The sequence below is a fragment of the Lonchura striata genome, chromosome 9, assembly GCF_046129695.1.
Source record: "Lonchura striata isolate bLonStr1 chromosome 9, bLonStr1.mat, whole genome shotgun sequence".
Lineage (NCBI taxonomy): Eukaryota > Metazoa > Chordata > Aves > Passeriformes > Estrildidae > Lonchura > Lonchura striata.
This window is the reverse complement of record NC_134611.1, coordinates 4,672,903-4,698,304: the sequence shown is the minus strand read 5'-3', so window position 1 is coordinate 4,698,304 and position 25,402 is coordinate 4,672,903. Positions and strand designations below refer to the sequence as shown.

Below are 25,402 nucleotides of genomic sequence, written 5' to 3'. Positions count from 1 at the left end.
AGCCCCTCAGGCTCTACTGCAGGCCCACAAGACCTCCCACTGTTCATCTCAGCCCCGAGTGGCAGTGACCATGGAACGTCCTCATCCCGTTCTGCAGTGACCATGGAACGTCCTCATCCCGTTCTGCAGTGACCATGGAATCTCCTCATCCCGTTCTGCAGTGACCATGGAATGTTCTTATTTCGTTCTGCAGCTCAGCCACGAGTGGCAGTGACCATGGAAAGTCCTCATCCCGTTCTGCAGTGACCATGGAATGTCCTTATCTCGTTCTGCAGGGACCATGAGTGCCCTCATGCCAGCTCGGCCACCGTGACCATGGAGTGTCCCATCCTGCTGGATCCCAGTGCTTCTGGCACCCTGCAGGGAGAATTTAGCACTCTGGGTCCAAGCAGTGACACCGTGAGGGGGTGCCAGCATGGAGCAGATTCCCAGCAGGGTTTCCAGGTGCTGGGAGCTGTGGGATGTCCCCTCAGGCCACTGTGGGATGTCCCCTCATGCCCATGGTGGATGTCCCTTCAGAGGCCATTGCGGATGTCCCTCCAGGCCATGGTGGCTGTCCCCTCAGGTGGTGGTGATGTTCCCTCAGGCCACGGTGGCTGTCCCCTCAGGCCATGGTGGATGTCCCCTCAGGCTTTGGTGGCTGTCCCCCAGGCCTTGGTGGCTGTCCCCTCAGGCCATGGTGATGTCCCCCAGGCCATGGTGGCTGTCCCTCAGGCCGTGGTGATGTCCCTCAGGCCATGGTGATGTCCCCCAGGCCTTGGTGGCTGTCCCCTCAGGCCATGGTGATGTCCCCCAGGCCATGGTGATGTCCCCCAGGCCATGGTGGCTGTCCCTCAGGCCGTGGTGATGTCCCTCAGGCCATGGTGATGTCCCCCAGGCCATGGTGGATATCCCTTCAGAGGCCACGGTGATGTCCCTCAGGCCATGGTGGCTGTCCCTCAGGCCATGGTGGTGTCCCCCAGGCCTTGGTGGTGTCCCCAGGCCTTGGTGGTGTCCCCCAGGCCCTGGTGGTGTCCCCTCACACCGCGGTGCGGCGGATCTCGTGGGACAGGCCGAGGGCAGCGTCGCCGTGGCCGCAGCCGGCGCTGGGGCAGCGGGACACGGCGCCGGCGGCCTGGCGGCAGCGGCGCAGCAGCATGCGGCGCAGCAGCAGGTACACCCAGGGGTCCAGGATCTGGTTGAGCGAGGCCAGGCGCACGGCCGCCAGCGGCAGGGTGCACTCCCGGCGCGGCGCCCAGCCCTGCCCGCCCCGGCAGCGCCCGCCCGCCGGCTGCCACGCCATCCTCAGCATGGTCACCTGCGGGGACACGGACACGGACACGGTCAGCGGCCGCCGCGGCCCAGCACGGTGTCCCCAGAGTGTCCCAGGCACGGCTGGGAGCAGCCGGCGGCGCTGGAAGGGCTCCTGCCCCTGGAACTGGATGGGTTTAGGGTTCCTCCCGACCCCAGCCTGGGTGGGATTCTGTGGGAGGGCTCCTCAACACCCCATTTTCCTCAACATCTCATTTTCCTGAACACCTCATTTTCCTGAACACCTCATTTTCCTCAACACCTCATTTTCCTGAACACCTCGTTTTCCTGAACACCTCATTTTCCTCAACACCTCATTTTCCTCAACACCTCGTTTTCCTGAACACCTTGTTTTCCTGAACGGGGATGCTGGAAGGGCTCCCTGCCACTGGAACTGGAAGGGTTTAAGGTTCCTCCCGACCCCAGCCTGTATGGGATTCTGTGGGAGGGCTCCTCAACACCCCATTTTCCTCAACATCTCATTTTCCTGAATACCTCATTTTCCTGAATACCTCATTTTCCTGAACACCTCCTTTTCCTGAACACCTCGTTTTCCTCAACACCTCGTTTTCCTCAACACCTCATTTTCCTGAACACCTCATTTTCCTCAACACCTCGTTTTCCTCAACACCTCATTTTCCTGAACACCTTGTTTTCCTGAACGGGGATGATGGAAGGGCTCCTGCCACTGGAACTGGAAGGGTTTAAGGTTCCTCCTGACCCCAGTCTGTATGGGATTCTGTGGGAGGGCTCCTCAACACCTCATTTTCCTCAACATCTCATTTTCCTGAATACCTCATTTTCCTGAACACCTCCTTTTCCTGAACACCTCGTTTTCCTCAACACCTCGTTTTCCTCAACACCTCATTTTCCTCAACACCTCATTTTCCTCAACATCTCGTTTTCCTGAGCAGCTCATTTTCCTCAACACCTTGTTTTCCTGAACATCTTGTTTTCCTGAACGGGGATGCTGGAAGGGGTCCCTGCCCCTGGAACTGGATGGGTTTAGGGTTCCTCCCGACCCCAGCCTGGGTGGGATTCTGTGGGAGGGCTCCTCAACACCCCATTTTCCTCAACATCTCATTTTCCTGAACACCTCATTTTCCTGAACACCTCATTTTCCTGAATGGGGATGCTGGAAGGGGTCCCTGCCCCTGGAACTGGAAGGGTTTAAGGTTCCTCCGACCCCAGCCTGTATGGGATTCTGTGGGAGGGCTCCTCAACACCCCATTTTCCTCAACACCTCCTTTTCCTGAACACCTCGTTTTCCTCAACACCTCGTTTTCCTCAACACCTCGTTTTCCTCAACACCTCCTTTTCCTGAACACCTCGTTTTCCTCAACACCTCGTTTTCCTCAGCACCTTGTTTTCCTGAACACCTGATCCTTCTCCTGCTCCCAGATCTTTCCTGGACAGATCCTTTTCCTGCTCTCAGATCTTTCATGCACAGACCCTTTTTCTTCTCTCAGATCTTTCCTGGACAGACCCTTTTCCTGCTCTCAGATCTTTCCTGGACAGACCCTTTTTCTTCTCTCAGATCTTTCCTGCACAGACCCTTCTCCTGCTCTCAGATATCTCCTAGGCATGGTTTGGAGGCCGCAGCTGTCCAAGCCTGGGACCCCTGTGGAACAGGCTGTCCATCATGCCATGTGTGCTCTGGTGCCACGGAGATGGAGGCACCCAGCGCTGCCCCGGGGCACCTCCAGCTCTGCCCAGCTCTGCCCAGCTTCCAGCCCCAGATAAACTGGCAGCCAGGCCCAGAAGGGCTGGGAACAGCCCCAGGAGCGGCCCCGGGAATCGCTGCCTGACCTGCAATCCCACGGGAAGCCTCCCCGGAGCTGTGTCACCCCAAAGGTCCCAGCTGGGCTCTGCTGTCCCCCCAGGCCAGGACAGCTGGAGCCACAGAGGCTCCAGGGAGCATTTTTCCACTCCAAGGGATATTCTGGGTGCCAGATCAATTAACCATTGTTGACCTTGGAAAGCCTGGGCTGAGGCTGGAGGGCAGGGCAGCATGGACAGCACAGGAGAACTGTTTTTGTTTCTTTAAACAGAAGCAGCTGAGGATTCCACCCACGACATTTCATTGACAGAAGTGGCCATGGATGGAGCCTTGGGAAAACGGGGATGCAGAGCTTTGTAAAAACATGGATACAGACCCAGAGCACATCAGGAGCCACTAGGGCACCACGATTCCAGAGCCTGACCACTTCCCTGGCTCTTCACACGCCGACCCTGTCCAGACTCTGCCATCTCTTTTTCAGATGGAGCTCCAAAACCACCAGGCTAATAAAAATACATTTCCCAAGCACAAAACTGCTGCTCATTTGTGGTTTTATTACGTAAGAGCCCTTTATGGGAGTAGTTGTTGGGCCAACAGATGCTCTACTGGAAATTTTGTTTGTTTGATATCATTAGAGATTGTTTATCATGGCCTGTATTGGTCTTCTAAATGGATTAAAAGCCTGCACAAGGCAGAGGAACAACATCAGGTGGAATAAAGTCAACATAATTCATGTCATTAAAAATCTGGCTCAAAATGCTGATGATTGGATTTATTCCACAAGAACGGCTAAAACTTTACAGTTATCATGAGTGTGGTTTTATACGTCTGTAATTTCTGTCTGCCAGGAGGGATAAGGAGCAGAAATATTTTAACAGGAAGAGCAGCAGAACTTCTGAGCATTTTGGCTTTAAATAACTTGGGAACAACTCTGGGAAGGAATAGCCTGGGACTCTGAAATTATTGTAATTCCAGGTTGTGCTGCAGCGGCGTTTCGGTGAAATCAAGGAACAGCTTGCTCCGTTTCACCTCAGCTTCATTTGTCTGCTTCCCTGCAGCTCAGGGGTTATCCCGGAATTCCAGACTGGTTTGGGACCTCAAATCCCACCCAGTGCCAGCCCTGCCCTGGCAGGGACACCTCCCAGTATCCCAGAAGGAAACAATTCCTGCACTGCTGTCTGCTCTCCTCCCTCCTTCCCAAGCCAGCACACAGCCAGACGTGCAGGACACTCCAAGGAGCCCTTCAGAGCACAGCCACAATGTCAGAGCTTTCCCTCTGCTGATAAATCACATTTGATTTTGTCGTTTACATCAACAGATCAGCCCTAAAAATACCGTGTGTGGCGAGGGCGTTGTTTACCTCACAGCAGCAGCTGCCAGGATCCATTAGCTCTGTTACAAAACTCAGATGTCTTTAAAAAAAACACAGAAACAAAAAAAAACTCCTCTATAAAGCAGCAGATTTCCATTGCAGCTCCGTTTCTTACAACTGCTGAGTGCTGCAGCTACGGGTTAAGTGATTGCTACGAGCTGGCTTTCACTGAAAAGGCATTTGCATTCTCTGTGGTCACTTCTCCAAAAATCTGGTCTCTAATTCCTGACCTGCACTTCAGAGGTGCACAGAACAAACTGGGGAGCGTGTCAATGGAGGTTTATGTATAAAAATGGAGGTGTATTTATAAAAAAATCCCTTCAGCCATGAGTCTGGTTTGTGAGAACTCCACAGAAGAACTTCCACACCTCCAAGTGTTGCTGGCACCGAGGGAAGGGAAGTGCTGCTGAATTCCCTTGTGCCTGTGGGAATTCACTGTGCTGAATTCACTCCTGCCTCTGGAACCACAGAAATGCCCAGGGCACCAAACCACCAAGCAGAATCCCTGCTTCCTTCCTCATTTACCTGGTTATGAGGGAGGAGGAAATGCTTCCCCATCTCAGGGCTCTCCTCTCATGCTGCAAGGCTGGTGGAACCCTCAGGGGTGACAGGACAAGAGGAAAACTCCTTCTCCAGCCAGCAAGAACCTTTCACACAACTTCAGCATGTCCTCAGCCAGCTTCAGCCCACCCTGCTCAGAGAGCCCAAGAACCAATTCTCCTAAAATCCTACTAAATTCTACTAAATCCTACTAATTCTACTAAAATCCTTGATAGAATAACCCAGCCTTTTGGGATTCCAGACCCGCGGGTGTGCCCCGGTCCCACAGAGCAAAGATGTGGATTCTGCCTCCCCCCCTCCAGCACAGGAGGAGCGGTTCTCAAGGAAGGAATAATAAAATAGTGAAAGCAATGCAAAGATCCTTAAGGAGCCGGCTGGCCAAGCCCGGAACTGCTGTAAATCAAGCACAGCCGGCTGCCAGCCACCCGGCACTCAGAGTCACGGCCTGTGCGTTTTCTCAAAAAACACTGTTTGAAGTTTTGCTGCAAGGTGGGAGCAAAGAAAAGCCCCTAAACCCCACCTGGCTGCAGCGTCCTGCTCCCAGAGCCTCCCCTGACATCCCCCTTTTCTCCTCTAACGAGAACCTTTAACCTCCGGTTCCCGCAGCTCCTTTCCCTGCACTCGGCTCTGCTCTGGGAGCTCTCCCAGCTCCTCTCCTGCCCCCGTCCCACCCTCTGCACCCCCGGCTGTGTCCTTGTCCCTGTCCCATCCCTGTCCCTGTCCCCGTCCCTGTCCCCATCCCTGTCCCCATCCCTGTCCCTGTCCCTGTCCCTATCCCTCTCCCCATCCCTGTCCCTGTCCCCGTCCCGAGGGCTGTCCATGGACGTCCCAGGACCCGACCCGTGGCCCTGCAGCTTCCCCCGTCCCACCCCCTACACTCCCGGTTCTGTCCCTGTCCCGCTGTCCTCCCAAGGGATGTCCCTGGATGTCCCCAGAAGCGGTGAGACCTGGAGCTTCCCCCGTCCCACCCTCCACACCCCCGGCTGTGTCCCCATCCCTGTCCCTGTCCCCGTCCCTGTCTCTGTCCCTGTCCCCATCCCTGTCCCTGTCCCTGTCCCCATCCCTGTCCCCGTCCCTGGATGCCCCTGTCTCTTTCCCCATCCCTGTCCCTGTCCCTGTCCCTGTCCCCGTCCCTGGATGTCCCTGTCCCTGTCCCCATCCCTGTCCCTGTCCCCATCCCTGTCCCTGGATGTTCCTGTCCCTGTCCCTGTCCCTGTCCCCATCCCTGTCCCTGTCCCCATCCCTGTCCCTGGATGTTCCTGTCCCTGTCCCTGTCCCTGTCCCTGTCCCTGTCCCTGTCCCTGTCCCCATTCCTGTCCCCGTCCCTGTCCCTGTCCCCGTCCCTGTCCCCATCCCTGTCCCCGGATGTCCCTGTCTCTGTCCCCATCCCTGTCCCTGCCCCTGTTCCCTGTCCCTGTCTATGTCCCCATCCCCGTCCCCGTCCCTGTCCCCATCCCTGTCCCCGGATGTCCCCGGAGCGGTGGCCCCGCAGCCTCCCCCGTCCCACTCCCTGCAGCCCCGGCTGTGTCCCTGTCCCTGTCCCCGTCCCTGTCCCTGGATGTCCCTGTCTCTGTCCCCATCCCTGTCCCCGGATGTCCCCGGAGCGGTGGCCCCGCAGCCTCCCCCGTCCCACTCCCTGCAGCCCCGGCTGTGTCCCTGTCCCTGTCCCCGTCCCTGTCCCTGTCCCTGTCCCCGTCCCTGTCCCCGTCCCCGTCCCTGTCCCCGTCCCTGTCCCTGTCCCTGTCCCTGTCCCTGTCCCCGTCCCTGTCCCTGTCCCATCCCTGTCCCTGTCCCATCCCTGTCCCCGTCCCCATCCCTGTCCCCGGATGCCCCCGGAGCGGTGTCCCCGCAGCCTCCCCGCCGGCTCTGTGCCCCGGAGGCTGCGGGCAGCCCGGCGGGCCGCACCTACCAGCAGCGGAGCCCAGCAGGCGGCCAGCACGCACATGATGCCCAGCAGCTGCAGCAGCGTCTCGGTGGCGATGCGGCCCCAGCGGGAGCCGGGCCGCGGCGCGCCGGGCCGGGCGCGGCAGCGGGACAGCAGCGCCCCGATGGTGGCCAGGTTCCCGGCGGCGGTGGCCGCCAGCGACAGCAGCCCCAGCGCGGCGAAGGCGGCGGCGAAGGCGCTGCCGCCGGCCGCGCTGATGAAGCACCAGGTGCCGGGCCACTGCAGCGCGTAGCGGCCCAGCCCGGCCAGCGGCAGCAGCGCGAAGGCGGCGCCGGCCGCCCAGATGGCCGCCAGCCCGCGCCGGGCGGCCCGCGGGCTCATGTGGCTCGCGTACCAGTGCGGGGCGCGGATGGCCAGCGCCCGCTCCACCGCCATGGCGCTGGCGATCAGCAGCGGGCACAGCCCGAACAGCGTCATGCTGAAGCCGAAGAAGTCGCAGAGGCGGCCCGAGGGGTCCATGGCCGCCCAGGGCCGGCCCGACAGGTACACGGAGATGACGACGGGGCTGGTGAGCAGCTGGCCCAGCATGTCGGTGAGCGCCAGGGAGCCGATGCACAGCAGGAACGAGCGCTTCCTGCGGCTGCCCTTGGCGCGGTAGCTGCGCGACACGAGCACCATGGCCAGGGCATTGCCCGCCACGCCCGTCAGCATCATGGTCAGCGGGATGGCCACGGACACGGCGCCGCCGCGCTCCGCCGCCCGGCCCGTGCCGTTCCCCCGCGGGCCCGGCCCGGCCGCGCTGCCGTTGGGCGGCCGCTGCTGCCAGGGGCTCATCCCGGAGCGGCGGGTCCCGCAGCAGCGGGCACGGAGCGGGCACGGAGCGGGCACGGAGCCGGCAGCAGCGCGGCCGCTTTATGCGAGCGACGGGCGGGACCGCCCCGGGGCCGGGAGAGGCGGAGCGGGAGCGGGCAGAGCGAGGGAACGGAGCGGGGACCGGGCTGGGGAGGGAACGGGGCAGCGGAGGGGGCCGGAGAATCCCTGAGGAGCTGAGGGGGCTCAGCCTGGAGCAAAGGAGGCTCAGGGCCCTTGTGGCTCTCACAGCTCCTGCCAGGAGGGGACAGCCGGGGGGTCGGGCTCTGCTCCAGGAACAGGGACAGGAGCAGAGCCAGCAATGTGCTTTGGTGGCCAGGAAGGCCAATGGCTCCTGGCCTGGATCAGGAGTGGTGCAGCCAGCCGGAGCAGGGAGTTCATTCCTCCCCTGTACTCAGCGCTGGTGAGGGCACACCTCGAGGGCTGTGTCCAGCTCTGGCCCCCCAGTTTGGGAAGGACATTGAGACACTCGAGAGCATCCAGAGGAGGCAACGAGGCTGGAGAGGGGCTGGGAACACAAACCCTGTGAGGAGCATCTGAAGGAGCTGGGGCTGTTCAGCCTGTTCAGCCCTGTGAGCAGTTTGAAGGAGCTGGGGCTGTTCAGGCTGGAGGAGGCTCAGAGGTGCCCTCATTGCTCTCCACAGCTCCTAAAGGGAGTTGCAGACAGGTCGGTCTCTTCCACCTGCAGCACTGACAGAGCCAGAGGACACAGCCTCAGCTACAGCAGGGAAGGTAGAGGTTGGAGATTAGGAAATTTTTTTCACTGAAAGAATAATAAAGTGCTGGAATTGTCTCCCCAGGGAGGTGGTGGAATCACCATCCCTGGATGTGTTTAGAGACTGGCCATGGCACTCGGTGCTGCAGTCTGGTGAGGTGTCAGGGCATGGGCTGGATTGATGACCTTGGAGGTCTCTTCCAGCCTCATCATTCTGGGATTCTGTGAGAGGAGCAGCCCCAGGCTGGGCCAGGGGGGTTTGGGTTGGATTTTGGGACAGGCTCTTCCCCAGAGGGTGCTGGCACTGCCCAGATCCCCAGGGAACAGGCACAGTGGCTGCCAGAGCTCTGAAGAGTTTGGATGCTGCCAGGGATGCCCAGGGTAGGATTTTGGGGTATCTGCATCAATGATCCCTGTGGGTCACATCCAGCCCAAGATATTCCATGAGTCTGTGGGAACACCTGGAAGTTGTAAAAGCTCATTTGCTGCTGAAATTAAAAATAATTTTTAAGACTTAAAGGACTGCAACGATGTGAACACGGAAGAGCCATGGGCCAGGCGAGCTGATGAGGATCTGGGTCAGCACAGGTGACAGGGTGGGTGTAGGTGACAGGGATCAGGGTGGGTGCAGGTGACAGGGAATCTGAGTGTCCCCAGGACAAAGCACTCAAGCACAGCTGGCTGACAGGTTTTATTTACACTTGTCTACAGCATCATTTTGCCTTACACGTTCTCTAAGCCAAACGGACCATCCTCCTCCTCCTCTGCCTGTGGCCTATCAGTTGCTAAATTTAAAACCTCCCATCTGTTAAGTACAGCAACAATTGGAATACAAAGCACAAGAAAACCCAAGGCTAACAACAGAGCGTCTACTTGATCTGGTTTTACAGTTTAGTTGAAGTCAGAGGCACAGTTACAGACTAACCTGCTCTTGTGCAACCTACACACATTTAGCATGGAAATTAGAGAGAAAAGAAAGCATTAAAGAAGGAACTGCATTTTTTCTGCAAAGAGATTTATCAAAATACCTCTACACCAAAAACATTTTGCTTCTAGACCAGTCCATAAGACGTGGCTCAAAAAAAAGAAGAAAAAAAAGAGAAAAAAAAAGCCAAATGGAGTTTTTCATTTTTGCTCCGTTTGTTTCTGTGCAGTTTATCAAAACAAGCAGCAAATCTGGCAGTTTTATTACTGAAATAAATGAAGGTATATTGCTCTTTGCTTGCTTACAAATAAGTTTTCCTTACCATACTTACCTTGTGATGGCACTGAAGAAACTTAAACCTTTCTTAACCAAACGGAGCTCAAGAGAGACCAAGTTTTATATTCAAAATGGATTCCATAAAGCATTTTAAGCCATAAATTATGTTGAAGGGAAAAAGAATGATGGATGAAGAAGACGTTGAAGATGCCAGGACCTTCTACACAGTTTATTCATTCTCATTTTTAAAGAAAAATAAGATTAAGATACCTTGCAAATTTTAGTCAGCCCCAAAGGGAATTTTACAGGCGGCCTGCGGAAGCTTGCCTTGATTCCAAGGAGCAGTTCCACACTGCTCCGGCCCGAGCAGATCCCACCTGATCCGTGTGGCAGGAGGGAACCCGGAGTCCGGGCTCTGGAAAGCACCACAGCCACAGCACTGTCCTCCCTCGCCAGGAACGAGGCCAATTCCCTCTGCAATCATGATGGGCTGGGGGTTTGCTGCTAGAGAGGGGCGTCCATCTGCTCTGGCACTGCTACGTGGCAAAACAAAAACTGCTCAGCCCACGGCCCCGCTGCTGGCCCCGGGTGCCCCCAGCCCTGCCCTGCTGTGGTCCCACGGGAGCTCCGTCCTGCTCTGGAAAACCCACGGCTTCTTCCTTGCACAAAGAGCTGTGCCAGGACATTCCCAACCTGCTCCTCCAGCTGAGGGAGCCAGGAGTGGGGGAACTGATCTGGAAAAATAATAACCCCCCCCCCCACACCACAGAACTTCCCCCTGTGCCGGGGAGTTTATGGCTTAAAATGCTACTGCGGGTTTGGGTGATGGATGAACAAAGCTGCAGTTTGCCAGAAAGCCAGGACAGACATGCACCTCTACTAGCAGATTGAGCACTTCTGACCAAGTAAGACACCAACTTCTTAAAAATGTCTCATGCACTGACTGGAATTTTGGTGGGTTTTTGTAAGTGTGAGCTTTTACACATTATTTCTTTTTAGAACTCGTACGGGAACCAGAATGGGAGGATCCGGAGGAAGATCTGCGGCGTCTGCAAGATACAAATGGAGAAAGCATGCACAGAAATGAGCTCAGATTCATCCTGGCACCCACTTTGAGCAGCATCCTACCATAGCTGGAAGCCAAGTATATCTCATGGGGGCCTTACAAGAATATACAAGTAATTCTAAGCCACTAAATAAACACTAAAAGTCTAAGTTTAATAGTGAGAGTGGAATACAGTTTCTATTTCAATGCACTATTTACTAAGGAAAATAATTCAATAATGAACACATTAACACTGTCACAAACTGAAAGAAGGGTGAGCCAGGTCTTTATACAGAACGTGCTCCTACCAGAAGGAATTTCATTGGAGTGGGGGGGGGAAATTATTTAAAAAAAGCAATTACAGAGGGGTTAACAAAAGTAAGAGTAGGGCAAGTGAGGAAACTGCTTTTACTATGAGAATAACTGCTCAGATTGAATTGCTTCCCAGTGAATCTCATCCTTGGATAACTACAGTAAACCATCACACATGTCAATACAGCCATTCTTATGCTACATAAACCCAAACCTTTCGGGCGACCGTGATCTCGAGCGCCTTTTTTTGCGATCACCAGAGGAAGAGGATCTAGAGCGGCTTCGCTTCTTGCCTCTCTCCGGGGAAGATGAGGAGCGAGAGCTGGAGCAAGATCTTTTCCTTGGGGTGGAAGACCCCCTGTAGGACCTGGAGCTGGATCTTTATTGATTGAGAAATAAACCACATTTAATTCTGGGATCATGGAGAAGGCACAAAGACACAACAAGCAGAGACAGTTTTCATCAGCATTCACTACTCTGTTTTCTCCAGGGGTGTGGAAAACAAACACGAGGGGCTTCCATACTTACTCTGCCAAGAACCCTGCTGCTGCCAGGGCAGCTTGCCTAAGAAATTCTGCTCAGCAGTGTTTCCTGATAAATGGACCACCAGTGGTTTGGAAAGCTCTCCCCAGCATTCACCAAAATGAGCCGTTTTGGCAAAAAGCACTGGGCGACTGCTGGGAAGCTGCCTCTGTAAGGACCTTCCTCAGCAGTTAAATTCCCACATCAGAATAACCTGGAAACCAGAGATCTGAAGCTGATTTACCATGGTGCACTTTACCCTGAAGGACATTTCACACTGCATGGTCAACAGGAACAAATACAGCTGTTGCATTTACAGATCTCAAACTACATTTGTGACGAGACTAAAAAACCACCTTCAACCAAAATACTGCAAAAAGCCTCTCAGAACGGAGTCAGAAGATTTAAAAATGTCTCTTGGAACACAGTGCCCCTCTGGTGGGGCACAGGGGCACCTCTCCTCTTCCCAAAAGCATGGATTCCATCCTGTGCTGACCCTCACGGGATAATCCACAGCACGTGCCTGCCCCCAGGGGGTGGTGGCAGCATTTGTGAGTGTTCTTCCCAACCCAAGCTTCCTCATTTGGAAGTTTGGGATTCTCTGAATGCACGGAGAAGGGACAGCCCTTCATTCCACCACAGAGGGAATGTTCTGCCAATGGAATGCCTGTGCAAGGACACCTCAAATGTGCTTTTGTTCCTGTGCCCTGCCCAGCTCAGTGATGCTCTACACAAATCACTCTGACTGCTCTCAGCCTCTCCCACCATCTCCTGCCAACATTTCCCTACGCTCCCCCAGGTCTGTACAGGAATGGCTGCCCCGTCTCGTGGGAGACACAGAATTCTCACTGAACACAAAACCAGAAGGGCAGCGGCATTCCTAACGTTCCTCCAGCTCAAGCAGCCCCAGTGGAAACAGGAAAAGCACCCAAATGCCTGCAGCAGGGAACCATGCACTCAAATCCTTCTTCCTCCACTGCAGCTCGGTGGCGTCCGCTCGTCCGGCTTAGGCCAGACTTAGCTCTTGCACCAAAACTCTGCTTCTCAGTGAACACAGCTGTGGTGGAACACCCGGTGCAGAGCCAGCAAGTCTGACTTCCAAGATAAAAAGCAGTTAATGTTTGTCTGAGCAGCACAGCCTCGGTGGCAGCAGAGCAGCTGCAGCCTGTGCCCTGTGTCTGTGCAGGGACAGGCTGGTACCTCATTCACCTGGATTTGGACCCACGGGACCGCGACTGTTCCCTGGAGCTGGAGCGGGACCTCGATCTGGAGCTGGAAGAACTCCTGGAATGGGACCTGCAACAACACGGGAGATCTTTTCCAGTGCCTGACTGGCCCGTAGCAGTCACTGCTCCTGAGAGCAGCAGGCAGGAGGCAGCAGCACCGTGTGAGTGCTAAACCACCACTGCCCTCCTGCCCCAGCATCACCACGGCACGCTTTAACCAGACACTTCTACACAGCAACATCACAAAGTCAGCTCTAGCTTATGGTTCCTAAAACAAAGCACAACAATTAAACAGGATTGCAGTCCCCTGCCAAAAAGAAATAACTTCCTATCTACTCATTATTTCATGAAATCAATGCTTTAATTTGTGCCTTAACTGGAAACCCATCAGCTTTCTTGAAAGGCAGAGCAGATGAGAGCATCAGGGTTGGTCTGCTAAATTTCCCCCAGCCACTTCTCACGAGCACTTTGTCATCACCTTCAAACTTTCATAAAGATTTCCCCCTGCATTATAAATTAAGTGGTTAATTTGGGGCTAAAATACTGCCATATCCAACACAACTTGCAAGTGGCCACAATTATTTCCCAATTTTTCACTGATGGATTTTCTCTAAAGCACAAACCACATGAGAAATTTATAACGGCAGCAGGTTTCAGCAACCCCTGGAAACAGAAGCATTTTAAACAAATTCTAATAATATTTTCAGGTAAAATGTATTCTACTTGCTCTCAAACCTCTGAGTTTATACTGTTACCACAACTTTCTCATTTTACTGGGCAGGACACATTAGTGTGAACATTTCCTAGCTAAGAATACATTTAAACATTTTTAAAACCCACAAAAAAAGCATCCAGAAATGCTAACTGGTATTTCAAATGATCTGTAGCTAAAAGCAAAGAGTTCCAAGAGAAAGTTGAAATCTCAGTTAGGACAAGTTACTTTTTACTTCACTGATAATATTTGTGAATGTCAATATTTATCACTGTTAATGACCGAAGTTATGGGCAGGTGAGGTTTTGAGTGTCCTTGGAGCCCCCCAGGCAAGCACTGCACTCCAAGTGCTCCGAGCAGTGGGAAGCAGGGGAGGCTGAGGAACAGAAGAGGCAGCAGGAGCAAGAGCCAACCTGGGGAGAAGCCAAGCCAGAGGCTGGGGCCTGCCCCTGGTCACAAGGGGCTGCAGAATCTGGGCAGTGACAGCACTGAGAGCACAGAGGGGCAATGATGAAGCTGGGAAGATCAGAAGAAACTTGAACTTTCACTGTTTATTCACAGATGTGAAATAACTGACCCTGGGAGCTGGTTCTGAATTATCAGGATCCTCCTTGCATGAGCTGTAAGGCAGCTCAGAAGCTCCAATACTGACATCACCCAATTTCAAAGCACTGACTGAATCGTTCATTTATTACTGAATTGGAATGGCAATGAGAAAGCTTAAGCCTGCCCAGCAGATCTTTGTGAGGTCCCCTACAAACCTTCAGTGTTATTAGAGAATTCCAGAGTGGTTTGGGTTGGGAGGGAGCTTAAAGCTCATCTCATTTCACTGTTCCATGGGCAGGGACACCTTCCACCAGATCAGGCTGTTCCAAGTCCTGTCCAGCCTGGCCTTGGACAGTTCCAGGGATGGCAAGGTGCTGACAGCACTGGCACTGCATTTAGAGCTTTGTCACTTGCCATTAACCTGAGTTCAAGTTTCTTGTCTTTATTCCCAGGATATTCCCCCTGTGTCCTTTCCCTGAATCTGCCCGGGCTGCATTGCCGCTGCCTCTTCTGCCACCTCCTCCCACTGCAGCAGTGCCACCCTCTGTCCAACAACAGAACCATGCACGGCCGACGAGCCTGAAAACCTGAAAATAAATTACATTATTCCATTTCTTGGGAGGATTTCACCAAACATCAACTGAAATCACTACAACAAGGCACAAGCCCCACGGAGCCTCCCCGCTGCACTCAGGCAGAGCATCAGCACCTCTGTAAATGGAGAGTTATTCACACATCACACAAGTGTAAGGCAATCAATAGAGTAAAGAAGGAAGTCAGATACTGACATTTTGCCTGGCGTTACCCTGGACCTGTACCCGTTTACCTGGACCTAGACCTCGAGCTCGAGTGAGAGGATGAGCGCGAGGACGAGCGGGAGGAGCGGGACTTGGAGCGGCTGCGCCTCGGCGGCTTCTTCTTCTTGTTGGTGTCCTCCTCCTCGCTGGCATCCAGGTTGTACTTGGACAGGTCAGCATCATCTTCATCCTCATCCTGCCACAGGCACAGCACAGCAAACTCAGGCACTGCTTTCAGCTTCCCTGCAGTTTTTACTGGTTCCAGCCCTTACCTCCTGCTCTTTCCCGGCCTTTGAAAACTGAACGGAATTTAACCAGACCCCACAATTTTAAGCGGTGAACAGTGACTGAAAATTGGTTTTGAACCAAAGTAATAAAAACCCTGCAACAACCCCCTGCCTCCCCGTTATTTAATGAAGTTAATGACCACACAGACACCTTTTTACCACTTACTTTAAATGAATCTTCACCCTCAGAATCTCTAAGCAAAGCCCAACTCTGCAGAGACAGATCTCATATGCAAAGTTGGGTGACTGCTGTGTAAAACACGACCACCTGCACTTGTCTCTGCAGGGCTGCTGCCCAAAGATGTGGAAAATCCAATAAGTGATACTCATATCTCAGAAAAGATGGGAAAAACCCTCAGAATATTTTATTTTGTTTTATAAAAAATAAATCTGATGTGGTTTTAAAAGGCTAGGAAGAAAACTCAAGAGCACTGGCTATACATGGTAACCACACATCCGGGTTCCAAATAAAGATCTTGGAGTTCTGGGTTCTCATCTCTTGTCATTTCTGCTTTCAGAAACTGCCCATTTTTAAGTGCAGGTGTTCAGAACAAAGCAGAGCTTGTGCACATCTCCTCCAGCAGCTCTGGGCACCGTTATTGCCACAGCTCTGCTCTAAAGGCAGCTGAAAACACTGACCAGCCCCTCCCCTGCTCCTGGGCAGCACTGAAATCACGATTAAAAACTGCTTCAAGACAGCAAACCATCCTACCTCATCCAATTTATACTTGGAGAGATCTTCATCCTCATCCTCCTCATCCTCCCCCTCAGATTCCTTATCTTCCACTTCCTTCAGGATGGAGGCAGGACCCACCGGCTTCCCCCGGTACTTTTTCTTTTTGCGCCCAAACTGAGGAATTTCATGCCAGGGTTAGAACAGGATTTAACCAAAAACAATCACCAACTGTATTTTTGATAACACTTCTATAGGAAAATAAACAATCATCGATTTAAAGAGCTTGCCCCAAGGGAAAATGGAGCACTGTGGAACACCAATTAGCAACAAGGAACTTTCAAAGAGACGCTCGTCTTGGGCACAGTGAGACTCCAGAGAGGTGAACGGGAATCTGAGCATTTTGTATTTCAATTTTATGGGATATCCTTAAAAAACACAACAAGAGTCTCCCCAGAGCAGAGCAATCCCTGCCCCTCCTTACCTCATCATACTCCCCATCAGACTCCTCCCGCTCTATGTATTCCACGTTCTCCCGTTCATTGAAGCCTCCTCCGTAGCCTTGGAAAAGGGGCAAAACAACACAAAGCCTTCAGCTGCTGCAGCACAGAAACCCCACAGGGGCTCTGGAAACCCTCATGGAATTACAAATCTGCCACAAGGACGGAACAGGATCTCAGGAGGAACATGAATTGTTCCCACGCATGTTTATTAAATGCAGTTTCTCACAAATCCAATTAAAATAATGGATTAGGACCACTAAAAGTATTTATCAACTTAATTAAGTACTTACTTAATAAAGTAGAGTACTTCAATAAGTTATTTAAATAATAAATACATGGATATATTATTTGCAATTATAATAATTATATGAAATATGATTGTATTATTTAATTTCCTTTACTATATCCACAATACTCAATACTGAAATATTGTTTTTCCTTTCAAATAATGAGCTCTGTGCTCTTCTCTAGGCTCCTTTATTTCTGTGCCTTTGTGCCTGGGCTCTAAGTTCCTTGCCCTGCTCCATCCCTGCGGTGAATTCCCTGGCTGATCCCAGGTACAGAGGGGAGTGTGCAGGAGCTGTAAGGAGATCCTGCCCCAGTTCCCTCAGGAGAGCTGAAACTGAGCCCCAGCCCTCCTGAGCAGATAACAGCCTTATCTGCTCGTGGCCAGCCCACAGGAGGCCTCTGCAGATTAATTAAACATTGCCTCCAAAGCCCTGACATCAAAATCCAACTCGGGGGCAGCTCAGGCAGAATGTTCCCCACCAAAATCCAACTCGGAGCCAGCACTTCCCACAGCACCGAAACTCCTGCACCTTGTAGGAACCAGGAAAAGAAGGAATGCCCCCTCTGACCCCCAAGCCCTTCTGGCAGCAGGGCCAGCAGCCAGGACCCCCAGCTCACCCGTCCTCTCCTCCAGCTTGGCGTACTTGGGGGTGTTGCACATGTTGCACTCCGAGCGCCGCGCCCAGTTCACGTTCCCACAGCTGCAGGGAGACAGGGGGATGGGAATGAAACTCAGCCTTCAGTGGGAATGGAACCTTAGCATTCCCATGGGAATAAAGCATCCTTCAGTGGAGAAAAAACACCCTTCAGTGGGAATGCAACCTTAGCATTCCCATGGGAATAAAGCATCCTTCAGTGGAGAAAAAACACCCTTCAATGGGAATGAAACACCCTCCAACGGGAATGAAACATACTTCAGATGGGAATGAAACCTTATCTTTATGGGAATAAAACATACTTCAATGGGAATAAAACATCCTTCAGTGGGAATGAAACATCCTTCAGTGGGAATGAAACATCCTTCAGATGGGAATGAAACCTTATCCTTCAATGGGAATAAAACATCCTTCAGTGGGAATGAAACATCTTTCACATAGGAATGAAGCCTTATCCTTGAAATGGGAATAAAACCTTATCCTTCGGATAGGAATAAAACCTTTTCCTTCAAATGGCAATAAAACATCCTCCAGATTGAGAGTAAAACTTTATCTTCCCAGATGGAAATGAAACCTTATCCTCCAGATGAGAACAGAAGCTTATCCTTCGCATGGGAATAAAACATCCTCCAGATTGAGGATAAACCTTATCCTTCAGATGGGAACAAACCTCCCCTGCAGCCCGGGAACACAAGGGTGGGGACAGAGCACTGGGGAAGGTGTCAGCCCTGCACAGTCTGGGGAAGGTGTCAGCTCCAGGGGCAGGAGCAGGGAGAGGAGCACAGAAGGGCTCTTCCCCAGCTTCCCCAGCCTCTCCTGGGGCTCCAGCCCCTTCCCAGCTCCGTTCCTGCCCTGCCAGGGCTCACTGCAACTGCCACTGCCACATCCAAGAACCTCAGAGTCACAGCTGGTCAGGGTGTGAAAGGACACTAAATCCCACCCAGTGCCACCCTGCCCTGGCAGGGACACCTCCCTCTGCCCCAGGCTGCTCCAGCACTGTCCAGCCTGGCCTTGGCACTGCCAGGGATCAGGGGCAGCCCCAGCTGCTCTGGGAATTCCATCCCAGGGCCCGGAGGGATCGCTGCTGCCCCAGCCTCAGGGAATTCCGGGGAGGAGCAGCCGCGTGTCCCAGCCTACGTTTTGCACTGCCAGTCGTTGGCGCTGAACAGCCCCCGGCTCTTCTCCGCCAGCGTCTTCCCGATCTCCGTGCCCCCAGCCTTCATCATCTTGGCCTCCGTCGTCTTCTCTGCGGGGACAGACAGAGAGCGATGGAACAGCGGCCGCGGGACGCGCCCGAGCCACTTCGGGGTGCTTTAAACAGAACCACAGGGATTCCCCAACTCCCTGGGGCTGCACGGCGATTTCGGGGTGTTTTAAAGAGAACCACAGGGATTCCCCAACTCCCTGGGGCTGCACGGCGATTTCGGGGTGTTTTAAAGAGAACCACAGGGATTCCCCAACTCCCTGGGGCTGCACGGCGATTTCACACCGGGATTCCCCAACTCCCTGGGGGTGCACAGCGATTTCGGGGTGTTTTAAACAACCCCACAGGAGCTCCCGAGCAGCCCAGGGCTGCACAGTGGTTTCGGGGTGTTTTAAACAACCCCACAGGGATTCCCGAACTCCCTGGGGCTGCACAGCGATTTCGGGGTGTTTTAAACAACCCCACAGGAGCTCCCGAGCAGCCCAGGGCTGCACAGTGTTTTCACGCAGGGATTCCCGAAGACCCTGAGGGTGCACAGCGATTTCAGAGTGTTTTAAACAACCCCACAGGAGCTCCCGAACACCCTGGGGCTGCACGGCGGTTTCAGCGCTGGTCAGGGGCAGAGCCGCGGTGCAGGGCGCGTGTGGGATCTCTCACCTCTGCCGCATCGGTTGCAGCTCGTCCTCCTGGCGAAGTTCACGTTGCCGCACCTGGGCACGGAGCAGAGCACAGGGCCGCGGGTGAGGGAGGCGGAACCCGCGGGGCTCCCCCGCCGTTCACCCGCGGCACCAGCCGCCTCCCCGCGCAGCCCCCCGCGCCCCGCCGCGCCCCGCGGCCCCGCTGCCCTCACTTCTTGTCGGGGCAGATCCAATCGCCGTCGCTGACGCGGAAGTTCTTGGCCGCCATCTCGGGCCGGGCCGGGCCGCGCCGCCACGCGCAGGACCCGGGCCCTGCGCCGCGCGGGCTGCCCCGCGCCGCGCCTGAGCGCCGCCCCGCCGCCGCGCCCGCCGCGCTCAGGCAGCGCCGCGGACGCCTCAGCCCGGGGAGGGAGGGGGAGGGAGCGCCCCCTGGCGGCGGGGAGGGCGGCGTGAGGGGAGCGCGGGGCGGGAAAGGGAAAAGGGGAAAAGGAAAAAGGGAAAAAGGGGAACAAAAGGGAAAAGAGGGAAAAGGGGAAAGGGAAAAAGGGAAAAGGGAAAAAAGGGGAACAAAAGGGAAAAAAGGGAAAAAAGGGAAAGGGAAAAAGGGGAACAAAAGAGAAAGGGAAAAAGGGGTAAAAAGAGAAAAAGGGGAACAAAAGCAAAAAGGGAAAAGGAAAAAGGGAAAAAAGGGAAAAGAGGGAACAAAAGGGAAAGGGAAAAAGGGGAAAAGAGGGAACAAAAGGGAAAGGGAAAAAGGAAAAAGGGAAATAAAGGAAAGGAAAAAAAGGGGTAAAAAAGGGAAAGTGAAAGGGAAAGGGAAAAAATGGAAACGGAACAGGAATGGGAAAAAAGGGAGAGGGAAAAGGGAAAAAAGGGAGAGGGAAAGGGGAAAAAGGCAAATGGGAATGGGAAAAGGGAAATGAGAATGGGAAAAGGGAAAAATGGGAAGGGAAAAAGAGAAAGGGAAAAGGGAAATGGAAGAAGTGAAAAACGCCAGTCACTTGTTTTAAATTTTTTAAAAGTTTAATAGCATAAAAACAGTAATAAAAATTAGAGCAATAAGAATTTGGACAATCAGAGTTAGGATCATAAAGGACAATAAAACAAAGAACGATGGACGTCCATTGCTCTGACACTAAGTCACGAAAACCAGGCCTTGTGAACAAAGGAATAACTTTAAAAGCAACAGCCTGTTTGTATATTCATACATTCATACATGATGCATAAATTCCTTGCAAATTAGGAATTTTTCTGGTTTTTGTCAACTTCTTCCCCTTAATCCTGGTGGTTCCATAAAGACGGAGAGAAGGTGGAGGAATGTTTGTCTTTTCTGATAAGGAGGCTGTAACTCTTCAGGTTTCATGTAGCTTTATCTCTGTGTGAAGAATTTATTGATTATCTTATCACTTTCTTGAGCTAGTAAAAAATATCTTACATTGCAGAGTTTCTATTTTAACATTATGTTGTAACCCAAAACTACTTATATTTAACACACTACTTTAAAAGGATTAACACAGTATTCCAAAATAACCCTCAATAATACATATAGCATTCAGTTTAATATTTGCAAAGAGCCAATGACAAAATACACATTTTCACACCACTTTTTTGGGGGGGCTAGAAAAGGGAAATCTGCCAAGATCTGCAGTGCTTAGGTGGCCCAGCATTCCCAAAGCACATCCATGCTACGTGTTTGTCCACAGCAAATGTTCCCGTCCTGGCATTTTCTGTTCTCTCTCCTTCCTGTGGCCACATCCCGTGGCAAAATCACCTGGGATTGCTTCTGGAGCAAAATCACCTGGGATTGCTTCTGGAGGAAAATCATCTGGGATCTGCTCCCGGAGCAAAATCATCTGGGATTGCTTCTGGAGCAAAATCATCTGGAATCCTCCTCCTGGAGCAAAATCATCTGGGATCTGTTCATGGAGCAAAATCACCTGGGATTGCTTCTGGAGCAAAATCATCTGGGATCTGGTCATGGAAGAAAATCATCTGGGATTGCTTCTGGAGCAACATCTGAGATCTCCTCCTGGAACAAAATCATCTGGGGTCTGCTCCTGGAGCAAAAGCATCTGGGGTCTGCTCATGGAGCAATATCATCTGAGATTGCTTCTGGAGCAAAACCATCTGGGATCTGCTCCCGGAGCAAAATCATCTGGGATGTGCTCCTGGAACAAAACCATCTGGGGTTGCTCCTGGTTTTTATCCCTCCCTCTCAGGTGATGGGGAGGTGGCAGTGCCATTGCTGTTTATTTCCAGAAGCTAAAGCAGCGCAGGGGTGCCTGCTCTGCGCAGGGGCTGTGCAAATTCCCACTTCGGGAATGTCCCCAGCAATCAGGAAGGACAAAGCTGCGTTTTCCTGCTGCCGGGAAGGGCTGGGCTGGAATTTGGAATTTGGCAGTGAGAGGCTCCTGGAAGGATTCCCCGCTGCCGTGTCCTGCTGCGGTCGGTGCAGCAGGTGGCACTTGAGGAACGCGTGTTTTCCATGGAAAACCACCCGCTTTTCCATGGGATGTTTTAAATATCAGCGTCAAAATAAGAAACAGCACCAGTGTCACCGTGTGGGACTGAGCATGGATTCACTTCGGCTGCTCCTGGCACAGGACACGGATCTGTGAGCAGCAAAACTATTAATTTTATTCTGCAAAAGTATTGGTTTTATTCTACAAAATGATTAATTTTGCTCATGCAATGCAGCTGAAAATCCTAAGTAATTAAAAAAGAGTCTACAGAAGAGGAGCTGCCTCACAGTTGGCTAAAATCCGTCTCAGTTCAAGCCAACTAGACAAACTGGGTTTTTTACCACACCATTGATCCATTTTAATCACCTCTTCTTATTTAAAGCTCTTTCCCATGAAAGAAACGTGACAAAATGTCACCTCCAGCCGGTGGGATATTCCCTGTATTCCCTGCCTGCTCCTGACCAGCAGGCACCACCCAGCAGCTCCTGAGGCTTCCAGGGAGGAACAGCCTGGACCTGATCCATTCCCGGGTGCCTTTAGGGAAAAACCTTCCATAAAAGTGGGAATATCCACCAGGAAGTGCCGTGCCAGGGAGAGCAAACCAGCGGGGCCGGGGAGTAAATGAATGAGGGATGGAAGGGATTCTTCTGCTGCTGTGCCCTTCTCTGTATCAAAAAATGTCTGAGCAGGAACGTCGGAAGGAAATCTGTGTGCTAAACTCTGCTCATCTAATATTTAGGAAATGGAATGGAATTCCAGAGCAGTCCGGGTTGGGAAGGACATTAAATCCCACCCAGTGCCACCCCTGCCCTGGCAGGGACACCTCCCACTGTCCCAGGAGCTCCAGCCCCAGTGCCCAACCTGGCCTGGGGCACTCCAGGGATCCAGGGGCAGCCCCAGCTCTGATTAAAAACTCAAAAGCCAACTGAGAACTGAAAAACCCTTTTAATTTATGACTAAAGCAAAGCCCAGGTGGGCAAGGGGGGACCTGGAGCTCCCAGGCACAGTCCAGCACCCACTCCTGTGGCTGTCCAGGACATTCCCTTTGCTGAATGAGCAGCTTTGCTCTCGGATTTCTGTTGTGCTGCTCCTCTTTCCCCGTGTTCCTCCCACAGAGCTCCATTTAAATAATCTTCCCCCCGTATCCCAATAGCTTGTGAACACTTTTATTGGATTCCTGTTTCTATCACAGCACATTTGGCCTTCAGACGAGGCCGAGGAATTGATAATAACCCGGTAAATGAGAAATACATCAGCCATCATTTTACCATAATGAAAGCGAGCAGTGGAGAATGAATCAATGTGCAGAAAACTGTTTAATTGGCCCAGCTCTAGACAGCCAATTCCTACCAAGGAGCCCTGAAAATCAGTTTCCCGAAGAAAAACTGAATGGTACAAAGGCCAGGAAGATCAAAGGCAGGTAATGAAAGGAAGGCTGTGCCTGCAGCCCTGCCCAGCCCTTCCCGGGCTGCTGCCTTCGTGCCACGCTCTTCACTCAGCAGCTCAGGGCTCCCGGGATTTTAAGCATCACTTTAAAGCACTTAATACGTTGTTGGTGCCTTCCAAGACACAATAACAACAATCATTTCAGCCGTGGGAGGTGAAGCAGCGCAGTGCTTCCAGCAGGGCGAGCTGCCTGCTCTGAGCTGCTGGAATTGCACCGGGCAGGGGCTCGCTGCTCCTGGGGTAACGGGGCTGTGGGGTGTGGGGCTGTGCCACCAACCCCCGAGACACATCCACGGCTCTAGGGTGCCCACTGTGAAAAACGCCAGTCGCTTGTTTGAAATTTTTTAAAAGTTTAATAGCATAAAAATAGGAATAAAAATTACAGCAATAAGAATTTGGACAGAGTTAGGACCGTAAAGGACAATAAAACAAAGAGTTATGGATGTCTGGATGCTCTCTAAGGCACGAAAAGCACGCCTTGTGAACAAAGAATTAACCCTTAAAAGCAGTAGTCTGTTGCACATTCATATATCTCATACATGATGCATAAATTCTGTCGAAACAAAGAACTCTGATCAGTGGCAATGTCTACTTCTTAATCCTGTGGCATCCTCAGGGCCGAGTGAGGCAGGGAGAAGTTCGTTTCTTCTGGTAAGGGAGCCATAAGTTCTTTTTCTCTGGAAGATTTCGGTGTCCTGTGGCTGCTATCTCGATGCAAGTACCTCATTTCTTTCTTCCCACGTAGACAGTTTCTACAAAAGCTCCATTGTAACTACAAAACTACATTTACTGTGCTATTAAAATGTTAATACAGCACTTTGGATCAATATAACATAATACATATAGTAAATATCTGTGTAGAGCCATAAAATAAGCACTTTTACACCATGGGCAGTTGGTCAGCTATGGTTTGTTCCAGTGCCACGTTTGGTTCTGGAGCTGTTCAAGCAAGTGAGAGGTCTAGATTTAGAGCAGAGACTGGGCAGGAATTGTTCCCTGGCTGGGTGGGATGGGACACTGGGAATTAGGAATTGTTCCCTGGCAGGGTGGGATGGGGTATTGGGCAGGAATTGTTCCCTGGCAGGTTGGGATGGGATATTGGGAATTAGGAATTGTTCCCTGGCAGGGTGGGATGGGACACTGGGAATTAGGAATTGCTCCCTGGCAGGGTGGGATGGGGTATTGGGCAGGAATTGTTCCCTGGCAGGTTGGGATGGGATATTGGGAATTAGGAATTGCTCCCTGGCAGGGTGGGATGGGATATTAGGAATTAGGAATTGTTCCCTGGCAGGGTGGGATGGGATATTGGGAATTAGGAATTGCTCCCTGGCAGGGTGGGATGGGATATTGGGGATTAGGAATTGTTCCCTGGCAGGGTGGGATGGGACACTGGGAATTAGGAATTGCTCCCTGGCAGGGTGGGATGGGATATTGGGGATTAGGAATTGTTCCCTGGCAGGGTGGGATGGGGTATTGGGCAGGAATTTTTCCCTGGCAGGGTGGGATGGGACATTGGGGATTAGGAATTGTTCCCTGGCAGGGTGGGATGGGGTATTGGGCAGGAATTGTTCCCTGGCAGGGTGGTTAACGGGATTTCAGCGGGAAGGGATCACCTCTCATCAAATCCCTGCTCCCAAGCAGCAGCAGCACGTCCTCCTCCTGCCTCCATCCCTGCCAGAGCCTTTCCTGCAGCCTCAGCTGGGTGGAGGTGTGGGATTTTCCCCAGCAAACCCCTCGTGGCAGGGGCTGCTGCAGGGCTCAGGGCTCTCAGGATGCTCCTTCTCCTCTGACAGGGGCATCCAAACCGGGCTTGGCCCCAATTCCCTCGCTGCTGGCAGCTCAGCCTGGGAGTCTCTTGGAGCCACAGGTACTGGACATGCAGGTGAACCCAGTGGGAAGAAATGATGATGTTTTACTTTAATTCAGAAGGTTGAATGATTTCTTTATTGTAACTATGCTATAATACATTAATACACTATTTAAAGGAGATACTAAAACTACAGGCCCATTTTTTCTAACTCCCATATCTAACTCCTCACAACTGGTGACCCTCTCTGAGAGTCCCCAGGTAGGTTGGATTTGCCATAGGCTCAAACAATCCTCACCAGAACCCAACCAAGCATCACCCCAGGGAAACAATTCTCCAAACACATTCCACCTGGGAAAACAAGGAGCAGAAATAGAAGTTGTTTTCTCTTTCTTTCTTTCTTTTGTGCTCCTCTATGAAAAATCCTGAGAGAGAGAAGAATGTGCCTGCCCCAACAGGGTTTAGGTTTTTAAGCTCAGTGTTCAAAGCAGGTGTGAAATGAAGGCAAGTTTTCCTCAGGCCTCCCCTGACCAGCCTGTGCACCCCAGCTCCCTCGGGAGCTGCTCCTCGCTGCCTTCCACCTGTCCTGCTCCCCTCCTCTGGG

At 52.5% G+C, this 25,402-nt stretch overlaps 2 protein-coding genes across 2 annotated transcripts; both read right to left on the bottom strand.

Moving 5' to 3' along the window:
• Window positions 1–1,018: 1,018 nt before the first annotated feature.
• PTGER3 (prostaglandin E receptor 3) lies at window positions 1,019–7,722 on the bottom strand. Its single transcript, XM_077785531.1, has 2 exons — window positions 6,913–7,722; window positions 1,019–1,297 (listed from the first exon to the last, which is right to left on the bottom strand). Exons 1-2 carry the CDS (start codon window positions 7,720–7,722, stop codon window positions 1,019–1,021), a joined length of 1,089 nt encoding a protein of 362 aa, XP_077641657.1.
• A 1,427-nt stretch (window positions 7,723–9,149) lies between these two features.
• Window positions 9,150–19,407, bottom strand: ZRANB2 (zinc finger RANBP2-type containing 2). Its single transcript, XM_021535605.2, has 10 exons — window positions 19,296–19,407; window positions 19,103–19,155; window positions 18,379–18,487; window positions 17,204–17,286; window positions 16,279–16,355; window positions 15,834–15,971; window positions 14,864–15,030; window positions 12,763–12,849; window positions 11,246–11,410; window positions 9,150–10,723 (listed from the first exon to the last, which is right to left on the bottom strand). The coding sequence occupies exons 1-10, from the start codon at window positions 19,349–19,351 to the stop codon at window positions 10,660–10,662; spliced, it is 999 nt and encodes a 332-aa protein (XP_021391280.1). The 5' UTR covers window positions 19,352–19,407; the 3' UTR covers window positions 9,150–10,659.
• Window positions 19,408–25,402: the final 5,995 nt, after the last annotated feature.

What these genes read in the sequence shown, in the direction of transcription:
- ZRANB2 (XM_021535605.2), bottom strand. Translation starts at nt 19,351, where the DNA reads ATGGCGGCCAAGAACTTCCGCGTCAGCGACGGCGATTGGATCTGCCCC. An exon ending in TGGATCTGCCCCGACAAGAA is followed by an intron (nt 19,156 to 19,295) that starts GTGAGGGCAGCG and finishes CTCCGTGCCCAG; the next exon opens with GTGCGGCAACGTGAACTTCG. An exon ending in TCCCGTGGGTCCAAATCCAG is followed by an intron (nt 11,411 to 12,762) that starts GTGAATGAGGTA and finishes CAATCAATAAAG; the next exon opens with ATCCAGCTCCAGGTCCTACA.
- PTGER3 (XM_077785531.1), bottom strand. Translation starts at nt 7,722, where the DNA reads ATGAGCCCCTGGCAGCAGCGGCCGCCCAACGGCAGCGCGGCCGGGCCG. An exon ending in CCTGCTGGGCTCCGCTGCTG is followed by an intron (nt 1,298 to 6,912) that starts GTAGGTGCGGCC and finishes GTGTCCCCGCAG; the next exon opens with GTGACCATGCTGAGGATGGC.